We start from the raw sequence: 12,901 nt of genomic DNA, 5'->3' as shown, positions 1-12,901 counted from the left end.
ACAAGTCTGAAGGAACATGGTATGAAACTGAGGACAGATAAGACAGCTGTAATGGCAGCAAATGAAGGGAAATCAGAAGAAGCTGAAAATTATGATAGCAGGGAAAACAGTGGGACAGGTTAACAGCTTTAAGAACCTGGGATGGGTGGTTGAGGAGAAGGGAAGTCTGAATGAAGAGGTCAAAGCTAGAATCAGAGGGGCTGCAGCAAACTGGCAGAGTGTGTCATGTGTAGTATGCGACAGAAGGATGCCACAGAAACTGAAAAGTAAGGTGTACAAAACAGTGGTGTGATCAGTTCTACTGCATGGTACAGAAACCTGGGCAGCAAAGGGAGAACAGATAAAGAAGCTAGAGGTGATGAAGTGCCTGAGATGGGTGGCAGGATGCACATGTTGGAGAGATGAAGGACCGAAGATATAAGAGCAGAAACCAAACTTGCTCCACCTGCAGAAAAGGTTGGTTTGGATATTTGCAAAAAAGCAGAAGACAATCTGGCGAAGAAGATTTGGGACAGACAGGACGAAGGCAAGAGGAAATGATGGCATCCAGCACAGAGGTGGATGGATGATGTGACAGACCTGTGACAGTCATTGAATAGAGATGGTAATAGTTGGCACAACACCATAACCTCGTGTAAAAAAATGAGAAAAAGGGTGTTGATGATGATGGTCCTCTCAGTCGGCTGGCATTCAAGCAATTTGCTGTTGCCTGACTGACATGAATCTGCCGACATCAGATGTTGAGGCTTGTATGCTATGTTCTTAACTTTTATCACGGTTTTCCTTCTATGGGACTTTCTACTGGGACAGCGAAAACAAATACTGTTCGGCTGAAACAGTCTGGATGTTTACACTGTCTCCTCCTTCAGACAGTGAGCTTACTGTGGCACCTTCATTTTGTTGCAGGAATGATTCCAGTTGAAGTGGAGACTCACAGGTGAATGTTTTGGGTACGCATCGTAGATTTACTTGGGTGTACAGACAATGGCTCTTGGTAGGAAGTATGAACAATCTTTTTTCTTCTAAAACAGTTTGGAATATTTTTTTCATTACTTGCACAGAGTAAGAGGCTAATAAAATGCCACATTTGTTGCTTCTTGTAAATGCAGTTTCTTTTATTTAAAATTCTAAAACATATATAGCATTTACCTCTGTTTATTTGAAACTATTACCTATGCTATGAGATATGTTTTGCTCAGTAATAACATATGGCTGTGAGAGATGGACTTGTGATTGATCGAACTTATGTTAGCGAAAGCTTACAATCTCGAACTGTCAGAACAGCGATTTCTTTCCTAGAGAAAAAAATCACTTATCCAAAACACATACACACAACACAAGCACACCAAACAAACAGCAATCCACACACATACACCTAAAATCTGACACCTAACCTTACACTAAACTATACACACACCACTATCCACTTACCTTAACCCAAACCCTAACCCTAAGGTCCGTCACTATCGCACACTCACCTAACCTGCCCTAACCCTCACGTCCACACAATCGCACACATACCTAACCCGCGCCCTAACCCACCCTAACACTCACATCCACACAATCGCACACTTACCTGAACCCGACCCATAACTTTCCACCACAGCACTGAAAATACCGAAGCAACAGAAACGGACAACTGAATTCTTTCCCTAGGAAATAATTTGGGTTTCTGTTGCTTCGATATTTTAAACATTTGCTTACATAAGTTCGATCAATCAGCATTCGCTTTTTTAAGCGTTCGCTGATCTAATATAGACCTGTTAAATCAATCTGGAGAAAACTTTTCTAAATTCTGTGAACTACAGGATCAAATCAGTCAATACTTAGGGAAACAAATCCAGGCTGTTCACTGGAAGACCTGATGATAAAACTAAAACTCAAATACTTTGGCCACTTAACGTTTAGACATTATTAATTAGAAAAGACATTGATGTTGGGAAAGACTGAAGGCAAATGAAGACGGGAGCAGTAGAGGCTAAGGTAAAAGATAGCATTACTGAAATGATGAATATGACTTTTTAAACAAATTAAAGAAGCAGTTCTTGACAGGCAGAACTGGTGTACTAAAGTCCATGGCTAAATGACTAAGCCAAAACAACAACTGATCTGCCCTGCAACCTGCAAGCCTTGTCCAGTTCCAGAGGCAATGTTTCTTCCAAACCAAGGGTTGTTTAGTCTGTTCAGCAATGTGAATGCACACTATGCAGGATTCATAGACTTCTTCAGAAAATGTTATTAGCCTGAGACTTGTTCTCCTTCATCAAGTTTCAAGACTACCCATCTTCAGCATCAAACCCTATGTTTCACTCATATGAGCAATGAATTTTCTACGGTCTAACCTAAGGCCAGCATTCATATAGTCCTGTTTCTTTCATCATGGGTCATACCTTTTCTCTTATTTATTTTTAACAGTTTTGCATTACTGTGTTGTTTCCACATTCTCCACCACTGAGAGTCATACTGGACTTGGTCCCGGCACTTTTGGTTACCAAATGTTTCAAGGAACTTTCCAGAATTTAATAAGAAGGTGAAAGAAAGTCCAAACAAACAAACTTTATCAAGGGATCCAAAGTTGCTCCTACCAAAACATAATCAGATTACTTACTAATCTGTTTTTTTTCTTTTTGGTTTTGATCCCTCTTCTGGGGAAACAGAAAAAAGAGCAATGCTTCCGAAATGAATCATGGCAAATATGATACTGGTGTATATTTTGGAAATTAAATTATGTGATGGCAGACAACATGGTGCTGTTTTACAAAGTATTTTTTTTCATCTTGCAATTCAAATCAGTGAGAATGTCAACAAACGATGTTATAGCAACATTACCATTAGCAGTGACAAAGACTGACACACTTTTAAACCATCTGTAGCCATCTATCTTCTGAGAATTTCAAGTGAATGTGACAGTGTGTATAAAAATATATTCTAGCAAATACCTTTTTTGCAAGCATCTTGAATGTGGCTGCATGTCTTTGATGGAAAAATATTTAAAATATATAAACAAACTTGGCCTGTTTGATTTCTTATATGTAACACTAACTTACCTTGTAGGGTTCTTTTTATCTTCTTCAGAAAGAAGGAACCATACAAAATCAGCATAACTCATCCGACCTTCCCTTTGTACAGCATTTCCCCTGAAACATTATTAAACAATACTGTAATCCATATTACTACTTCCAGGATTAAAAGACATCTTTGAAAGGAAATGTTTTTTAACTGACACACTGCACTAACACATCTCTGTTTTAGAGCACTGAAATCTGACGATCATTAATGCTTATACCATGCACCACTGCCCTCCATCTACATTCCTTACCCAAACATTATACTGCACGGTTTGGATCTTACTACAGGCCATTCATGGTCAAGTTCAGTCTTGTATGCAGTGGTCATGGTGCACAACACCACAACAAACCAAATAAATGAGTGGTCTGAATTAGGCAAACCAAGAAACAAGACAAATCCATGGCACAGAATCCAAAATGGGTAAATCCAAATTTTTAATCACCTTTAAAGTCCAAGAAGAATAGAACCTTCCATAGTAAAAGGCATACAATACAGAAGTGCTTTCATCCATTAAGTTATGGACTTCATCAGATATCCATTGTTTAATCAGTAAGTTAAAATACCCTCAAAAAACATTTTCATTGGTTACTGCAGACAAACTCCTCTCACCAATTGGTACAAAAACACCTATTCCACCAATAGTTTATGTCCCTTATCCAAATTACATACTAGTTAAAATTAATTCTAATTGGAAAGTTGTCATTCTTGACTAGTCATTAATTTGCTCCTTTCCACTTTCCCGTCCAATAGTTTATCTTAAATTACTACCCTAAAAAGACATTTTTATTGGTTACTGCAGACAAACCCCAGCAAGGTAAGAAAACAGGATTCAAGCTGGTACTGATTGCTTGTTTAAACAAGATATGAGCACTTTTGCCCTAGTCAAAACTTCATCAGACCAAAGTTATACATAGCAATAACAAGCAATATGTAGTTTTATACTTTCCATATTAAAAAGCTGCAGTTTTACAGCGGTAGCATTGTTGCCTCAGAGCAAGAGATTCTCCTGTTCGATTCTCGGCTGGAGTGCCTTCTGTGTGGAGTCTGTATGTCCTCCCCGCGGTCGAGTGGCCTCCGAAAGACATGCGTAAATGGGCATGCTTTCGCTGAAGGTTGGGTGTCGGGCTGGCAACTTGGCACTATAAAAAAAAAAAACTACTACCAATCATTAGCGGACCAGAGTTCCGCTGTGGTGACCCCTAACCAGGAAAAGCCAAAAGACAAACAACAACAATACTTTCCATATTAAAAGTGATGTAAATCACAGCAAAGAATTTAATCAAAGAGCACCTTTATAGCTTATTGTTTATACCTCATTGTTTGTATAACCACTGGCAGGGGTGTGCAACCAGTTTCCACAGTGAAGCTGCATCCTAATAAGTAATATACCACTTAGTGAGTGAGACTCATGCTATGGCAGAATATCTTGTATAAGTACTACTTACTTTTTTCCTAAGTAGCAGATTGGGTGTTCTTTATCACCTACTTCCCTTGATAACTCTGGTCCAACTGATGCAAAGGTGTGTAGAACATAAAGTTATAAAGTCAGGGGCAACCAAGACAGTTTCTAAACATTCTAAACACCAATGTTTTTCAGGTGTTTAAAAGTAGCATAGGCTGCTACAGTTCACCTTATCTGAATAGGCTCCTAACCTTTCATAATGTCTATCAGAGAACAGATTACAGCAGCCAAGTCAAGTAAGAACTTTTCTATAGTAACCAGATAATCCTTCAATCCTTGTTGTTTGGACCTGGGTGTAGTCCAGTTTTTGATCACTTCTGTTTTGTCAGTCTGGGGTCTGGTTAACCCTTTTCAAATCATATTCCCTAAGTACTTCTATCATACAAAGTTTACTTTTGACAGCATTAACTGAAAATGTTCCCCTGTCTTAGAGTCCAGTATGGCTTGCACTTTGGAAAAATGTGACTCCCGATCTTCTGAATAAATGACTTCATCATTGAGATACATGGCAGAGTACTCAGTGTGAGGATTCAGAACGTTACCCATGAGCCTTTGAAAAGTAACAGCAGCTACACCCACTCCAAAGAGGAAGAGAGAATAACTAAATGGGAATTTGGGGTAGAGAATGGTGTCTTTTCTTCAGCTTAAGGAGTTAAGGGAATCTGACAGTATCACATGGTAATATCTAGAGTGGCCAAAAGTCTTGCTTTACCTATTCCTTCTATGTACTCATCCACTCGGGGCACTGAAGAAGTCCCAAATTTATGTAAGTAATTCAGCTTTTTGGAAATCACTACAAGATCATATGTAACAATGTGGCTTAGGAACTAATGCAATTGGACTATTCTATTCACTTAATGACTCCTAAACATCTCCTAGTTTAAGCATTTTTTCACTTCTTCACTTACTGCTTTTCTTTGAGACTCCAGTATCCTACATCATATGTTAGGTTTACCTTCTCCTAGATGGGGTTTTCTCCTCTTCTCAAATAGGTTCATAGGTTGGTACTAGGCTATTGGCCCTAGGGCCTATACAAGCCTAGCCATAACAATTCCCTGGCTATTTCTTCCGACAATATTTACTTTCCTGGACCCCTGTCTAGCAGGACAACTGACGTGATCCCCGGGGTGAATTTCCTGTCTGCCATCCAATCGTCAAGGTTCCTTTTGAAGAGGGCCAAAGAGGCGCTCTGCTTGACATGTACGGGCAGTCTATTCCAGAGTCTGGGGAGTCTCTGGGTCAGGAACCTATCCCTCCAGCATGTTATGTTCATTGTGATGACAAGGTTTAGATCCCTGGAGTGTGTGTCTATGAGGGATTGGGATTTCTTTAAGTGTAGCATGTCCAACAGCTCTGGGTTTGACATAGCCTTGTATGTTAAGCAGAGATCGCCTCTGAGTAAACGATATGTGACAGAGTATAGCTGAAGATTTTTTTAGATGGTCAGCATAGTGCATCTGCTTTAGGCCTGTGATTCTTTTAATGAGGTATTTCAGCGGCCTTTCCAGTTGTTGCAGATGTCTTGAGAGGTACATACCAAGTGGGGCATTGTATTCTATAATGGGCCTAATGAGGGATGAGTACAGTGGGACAATGACCTCCTTTTTTCTGGATGAAAAGCCCTTAGTGATGAGGTGTGCCACATAGAAGGATTTCCTGACTGTTGTGGTGGTGTGTTTATCGAAGGTGAGACCACTGTCCACCTGTATCCCTAAGTCTCTTATCACACTTTCAGTGTTTAGTGTACTGCGACCTATGTGGTAATTCATGGTTACATGTTTTTTTCCCAATTTTCCCCATTGCTGTACCTAGCAACCCTTGTGAATGTCTTCCATAAAGTAACACAAATGGGATAAACTCTTTTGAAGCCTGAGGTACTTCTCATACAGAAGAAAAAAGGAGGTAGGGAAGTAAACAATCCCATTTCTTAGCATTTTGTTCAATGGTCAGTTTTACCAAAGACATCAGAGTTTGGTTATAGCACTCCACTGACCCATCAGCTTGAGAGTGGTATACTGAAGTTCTTAGCTGTTTTACTTTAAAACACTGGCAAAGTTTGTGTATTACCATGGACATAAATAGGGTTCCCTGGTCCATAATTACTTATCAGGGAATACAGAAACTTTTCTGCCATTTTGAGATACAGGTTTTGCTTTCAAATAGCACTTTACAGGTGATTCACATTAAAATTTTCAACTACCTGTTTCACTGCTGTAAAATGCTCTTCTACATGTACTACTATTAAGTTCACACCATACTATATTGTGCATACATAGCACCTCAAAACAGCTTTCCTAACATCTCAACTAACAACTATGTTACACCACATAGAACTATGTATATATATATATATATATATATATATATATATATATATATATAAAACACACACACACACACACACACATATATATATATATATATATATATATATATATATATATATACATACATACATACACATATACATACATATCTGTGTGGATAGATATATATATATATACATGGGTCACCTTCATCTGACCTAAAGTTCATTTGCCCGACAGAAATTTCAGGCAGCCCAATTGCCTGACAGTTCATTTGCCCGACAGTTCATTTGTCCGACAATTAGAAAAAGGCAAATAGAAGGTATATGTCCTTTTCTCCACAGTAGTGCAACCCTTTAGTTTTAATGAACAATAAAAAGCCAAAGTGGACAATATAAAACCAAAGTAGGTGCCCCCCTCACCCCCCAGCTATATATTCTAACTCCAGGTTCGCACTACTGTGGGGAAAAGGACACGTACCTTGTATTTGCCTTTTTCTAATTGTTGGGCAAATGAACTGTCAGGCAACTGGGCTGCCTGAAATTTCTGTCAGGCAAATGAAGGTGATCCATATACACCCACATTACATATAGATACACTCACACACACACATGTGTATGTAAACCGACACATATACCGACATTACATACAGATACACATACATACATTACATTTATTCTTGGCCTTCCGGCCTAGAATATGACTAAAAGGGTGCCTTGTCTCTGGAAGACTCACTGTGAATGGCTGTAAACTGACTTTTCAAGCACACACAAGTGGATGATATTTTTTCCCATGGGTTAGACACTGATCACTTTGTGTGCTTAACTTCTGAAGCAGTATGGCTTCCACTCCTCCTTTGCAACATCACTCAGGTGTTTAACCTCTTTGGGCTGGGGCTCTATTGGCAATTTTGTGTGGGAGGAAAGTGACCCTGGGTACCACCATTCTTACTTGCAGAGGTTGGCTTGGTACATATTACAGGCAATCTCTACATTACATGTGCTGGTGTTCTACTGACAGTCCACTGTAAACCATGGGGTGTGAACTTAGGCATTTCCCTGCTCCCTACCCTAAAGCATCAGCAGCATTCAAGTTCTACTTACCTAGTCTAGCTATTGTTTAGAGCTCCAGTTTCCACCATAGCCATAAAACAGCCTGCCTATGTCATCACATCACCTCCATTCCTGTGTCCCAAATGATAGGTGAGTAGGCAAACTCTTGTCATAACTTCCACTTACTAACTTGTAAAGTTGCCTGGGCCACTAATTGGTCTAAGGTATCCTGCGTCATAGTCAGAATGAGACAATAAGCCTACAAAAGTCTGCCCTTTTGCAGAGGTTGGCTTGGTACATATTACAGGCAATCTCTACATTGCATGTGCTGGTGATCTACTGACAGTCCACTGTAAACCATGGGGTGTGAACTTAGGCATTTCCCTGCTCCCTACCCTAAAGCATCAGCAGCATTCAAGTTCTACTTACCTAGTCTACCTATTGTTTAGAGCTCCAGTTTCCACCATAGCCATAAAACAGCCTGATAGCCATAAAACAGTCTGCCTATGCCTATGTCATCACATCACCTCCATTCCTCTGTCCCAAATGATAGGTGAGTAGGCAAACTCTTGTCATAACTTCCACCTACTAACTTGTAAAGTTGCCTGGGCCATTAATTGGTCCAAGGTATCCTGCGTCATAGTCAGAATGAGACAATAAACCTACAAAAGTTTGCCCTTTTACGTGCCTTAATATATTTACTTATTTATTTGTTTTACTTTATTTTATTTTACATTTGTTGACTGGGAAGGTCTGACTGAGCTAGCAAAGTAGCCCTTTTTCAGCAGAGGCCCAGGGAGAAAAGCTCCAGAAACAATTATACAAAAAAAAAAAAAAAACAATTTACAGATAAGAGTAGCATTTTGCTTATATTTACAACATTGTGCAAGTTTCAAATGTTTACACATAATCATTAGTAATAGAGACTATGTGAAAAATTGAGACAGAAGTACTCTTACAAGTTATTAAGTAATAGTACTATATAGACATTTACTAATTTTAAGAGATGATCTTGGGGAGGAATATAGTGAGAGCGAGGTTAAACTGTGGCATAAATAATATAGGTTAGTAAGAGAGATAGGCATGACCAGGAGGAATAGATGTGCTAGAGCAGAAGGGAGTAGAGGTTAATATTTGGGGTAGTGTTCCAGGAAAAGATTAACTTATGGGTGGATACAGTTTATGGAGGGTGAGTACAGGGGCAGGACCAGAGTTTTTAGTTGTTCTTTTGTTGTTGCTTTGAATTGTTTTGGTTGTTTTGTTAATCTAATTTGATATGGAAGCTTGTTCCATACAATGGTAGGGTGAAAGCTATACAGGTTGCTACCCATTTTAGTCCTATGTTTGTAGACGCATAGTAGGTCTTGGTCACAGCTGCGAAGTAGTCTAGTAGGAGAGTAGTGAGATATTAGGGTGGATAGGCTAAGGGAATTGAGAGGTTGTTACAGTATAGAATGATTAATCTGGAGCTGAGAGAGAAGAAGCAAATTGGGTAGTTCCAGCCAGTTTAGGTGCTTAAGTGAGACACAGTGATGAGTTTTAAAAGAATGTTGGGCACAGAATCTGGCTATCTTATTATAAGTCGAGTTGAGTTTTGTTAGGAGTGTGTTTTTAATGTTTGTTAGACTCTGAGAGCCGTACAGTAGACTAGGTAATAAACAGGAATGAGATAGGGTAACTTTAGCTTTGTAAGTAAGAAACTTTCTATTTCTGTATAGGAGGCCTAGTTTTTATGAGTCTTCTTGATGCAGTTGTTGATGTGCAAGTGAAATCTAAGTTGGTCATCTATTGTGACACCTAGGGGTTTGGTGCTTGTTTCAGCTATTATAGGAGTGTTATTGAGAGAGAGTATGGTAAAAGTGGATTTAAGATGGGTAATACTTTTTGGGAGAAAGAGTAGGAGTTCAGTTTTTTTAGGGTTTAGGATTAGTTGGTTATTGGTGAGCCATGTTTCCACAGAGATGAAGGCAGCCTGAGTTTTGGAGATGAGATCAGAGGGAGACTCAGTGATGGTAATCACAGTAGAATCATCTGTGTATTGTACAAGAGATGACTGACAGCAAGAAGTATGGAGTTGGTTTGTAAAAATGTTAAATAGCAGTGGATATGGGGAGAGGGGGAGAGAGTGTAGAGAGCCATTATACAGATTGTAATCGATCAGACAGATAGCTGGAAAACCAATTAACAGTGGCAGGAGAGAAATTTAGATTAGTCAGTTTAGTCAGAAGTAATGAGTGTGATACAGTATCAAAGGCTTTAGAAAGGTCTAAAATAAACAGGAGACAAGTTTGTTATCACGAGCCTGGGATATAGTGTTATTAAAGGAGATTAAGGCAGTAATTGTACTATGTTTTAGGTTATTTTACCTCCACTCATCCCATATCCTCTTGCATGCCTCTGTGGAGTCCTCCTCCACCACTCTTTTCAGTCATCAATTCCATAGGCCCTCAATATCCTATGTTAGAAACTACTTCCAGAGAGCCAGGGAGTAGTTTGTCCCTACAGTCTGCTGCTTGTACACTCTCCCTTCCCTTTGGGTTTCCTGTTTAGATGACCCCTTCACATCTATCTGACATGATCTTGTGCAACAGTATCCTGTCCGCCCTTGTCTCTACTGGTTGCTAGCTCAACTAGTCCTTGGTCATATTCCTTTCTCCTCATGCCATGGAGATTTCAGGTGACTTTCCTTTGGATTCCTTCCACCAGCCTGAGGTCATTCATCCTATATGTCCTCCACAAGCGTGTATGGCACTGAGGGGATGGACTGTCAAGGACGATCTAGAATGGAAGCACAACCTCTCTGATTTTAGACTCTGTTCTTATGAGGATACATCCCAAGATTTTGGTTGCTGTTTCCACTGCTGTCTCAGTCTATTCCAAACTGTAAAGTCTGGGAATGGTCCACACCCACAGATCCTTTTCCTGCTCTGTCATCAGTTTAACTCACCTTCGTAGATACTTCACACCAGGGATGTGGCCCATCTGTAGCACTTTACATTTTTCAGAACTGAACTTCAATTGTCACCTTTCTTCCCACGTGTTTAGTATTTCCAAATCCTTTGCTAGACACTTCTTCTCATTTCCCACTGTTGCAGCTGACATTGTGCCATCTGCAAAGAGGGTGATTCTGCTTTGTTCCCTCAGATATGAAGGGTACAGGACCCAAGTCACTTCTTAACTCCTGACTCTGTTCATCTGACCACAAGTCCCATGTCCAATCGTTCAGTCATGTATCTATCCATTTCCTCAGCTGTGGGCCTACCTCTTCTCCACCAGTTTTCCTATCAACCACTTGTATGGGACTGAGTCAAAGGCCTTGCTGAAGTCCAGGTGGATACTACATCTACTGGTTCTCACTGGTCAAAATCACCTGGAAACTGGTCATAAAACCAGATCAGGTTTGACTAACAGCTTTATCTCACCATGACTGCATGTTAGATGCTGTTCTTGAGTTTGCTGTTGTCTACAATTGATACCAGCTTTCCCCTCAGGATTTGTTCCATGACTTTACCTGCCATACCTGTTAAGTGAATATGTCTACCATTTCCTGGATTTTTTTTCTCCATCCCCTTTGTACAAGGGAAATGCAACTGTTGCCTTCCAGGCTTCTGACACTTCTGCATTAGAAAGTGATATGCTGAATATCTCTTTTAGGGGACTACCAACACAGAGGTTTGACATTTGAGGAGTCCAGAAATCAACAAACATGGTCTTTGACCTTCATCTTCCCCAAGGGCAGCCAGTTCCCAATGAGTCTCCTCCCTCTCTATTCTGGTGGTTCTCCATTGGTACCCCATTTTTGCTCAGCCTCCCTTCCAACATGGCACCCTTTCCTTGCTTTTCTTTTTGAGGACTATAGACAAGAATTCATTCAGTACCTCTGTTATTTCCCTGTCTTCTGTAACCTCCCTCTTAAGTTTGTTCAGCTTGGCAGGTCTGTCCTTCCCTTCCTTTCTGTGATGTACCTAAAACAGCCCTTGGTTGCCTCCTTGATCCTTTCTGATAATTCCCTTGCAGCTTCAATCTTTGCCACCTTTAACACTTTTGTTGTTTTTGACTTTGATGGCCTCCTTTGACTGGGCCACCTCCACCTCCCCAACCCTTCCTGTCCACCTTCAGTAAGCCCCAGCTTTTACTCTAATTACTAGCCTCACGTTCCTATATAGGCCTTCTTTTCCTTTTGCTTCTTTCTCACACCTTTGTCATTAGCCCTGGGTACTCCACTGCTGACCACTCCCTCAAATTCCTCTAAGTCTCCTATACACCCACCTCAGCACAGAATTAACCACTCTTCTAACATCCCTTATCTTTGCATTTGTCCTTTCTTCTTACTCTAAACCACACAGTGGCTTGATCACTGTTGGCTAAGGGTCCTAACCTGTACATCCTTGATGTCTTTGCTTTGGTTAGGACAGGTGCAGAATTCTGCACATTCTGATATGGTGCTGGCTGGTAGTTGGCTAGCACTGATTCTGCCAGAAATTCCTAGCTTGTATAGTTCTGTAAGGAACTGCTGATCTTGATATAAGCAATGAGGCAACTGGTATTAAAAAGAAAGCCTGCCTAAGTAATACATTTTACAACTTTATTCTCAGTGTTGGAAAGCTGCACATTATAAGACCAGCAGCATTAGTTCTGCTCAATTTGACCTATGCTTTATGTACAACAATATTCAAACCCTCCTGACTTTTAGAAGTTACTAAACCATTCTGGCAAGTTAAGAAAACACTGCAGTCATATTTGATAATGCAGACTTAGAATGTTCCTTACCTTGTCACTGCACCAGAAAATATCCGTTCAATAATTCTGTTGGATGATGCTGGGGAGACATAATACATACATTTATCATTAATTTTTAATTACTTGTTTATCTTGGCCATAATCTAGTGCATTGATTTACCTTATTCTTACAGCTGCACTCAGTACACTAGTAAGATCTTGACTGACCTACATCTGAGCTCTTTCCTCCACTGAGTCTCCTTTAATAAATGAGCCTGTGTGCCTTATTTTTA

At 40.0% G+C, this 12,901-nt stretch overlaps 1 protein-coding gene across 1 annotated transcript in view; it reads right to left on the bottom strand.

The window, feature by feature from the left end:
- Positions 1-12,901, bottom strand: part of LOC122801247 (serine/threonine-protein phosphatase 2A regulatory subunit B'' subunit alpha-like) — a 139,279-nt gene that overhangs the window by 105,910 nt on the left and 20,468 nt on the right. The window contains exons 4-5 of the mRNA XM_044070800.1: positions 12,660-12,708; positions 3,048-3,137 (exon numbers count right to left, since the gene is read on the bottom strand). Of these exons, the coding sequence (XP_043926735.1) occupies positions 3,048-3,137; positions 12,660-12,708 (139 nt within the window). The remainder of the gene's footprint in view (positions 1-3,047; positions 3,138-12,659; positions 12,709-12,901) is intronic.

Source organism: Protopterus annectens, chromosome 4.part1, assembly GCF_019279795.1.
Source record: "Protopterus annectens isolate FY-2018-M chromosome 4.part1, PAN1.0, whole genome shotgun sequence".
Lineage (NCBI taxonomy): Eukaryota > Metazoa > Chordata > Ceratodontiformes > Protopteridae > Protopterus > Protopterus annectens.
This window is presented reverse-complemented; position numbering and strand designations above follow the sequence as displayed.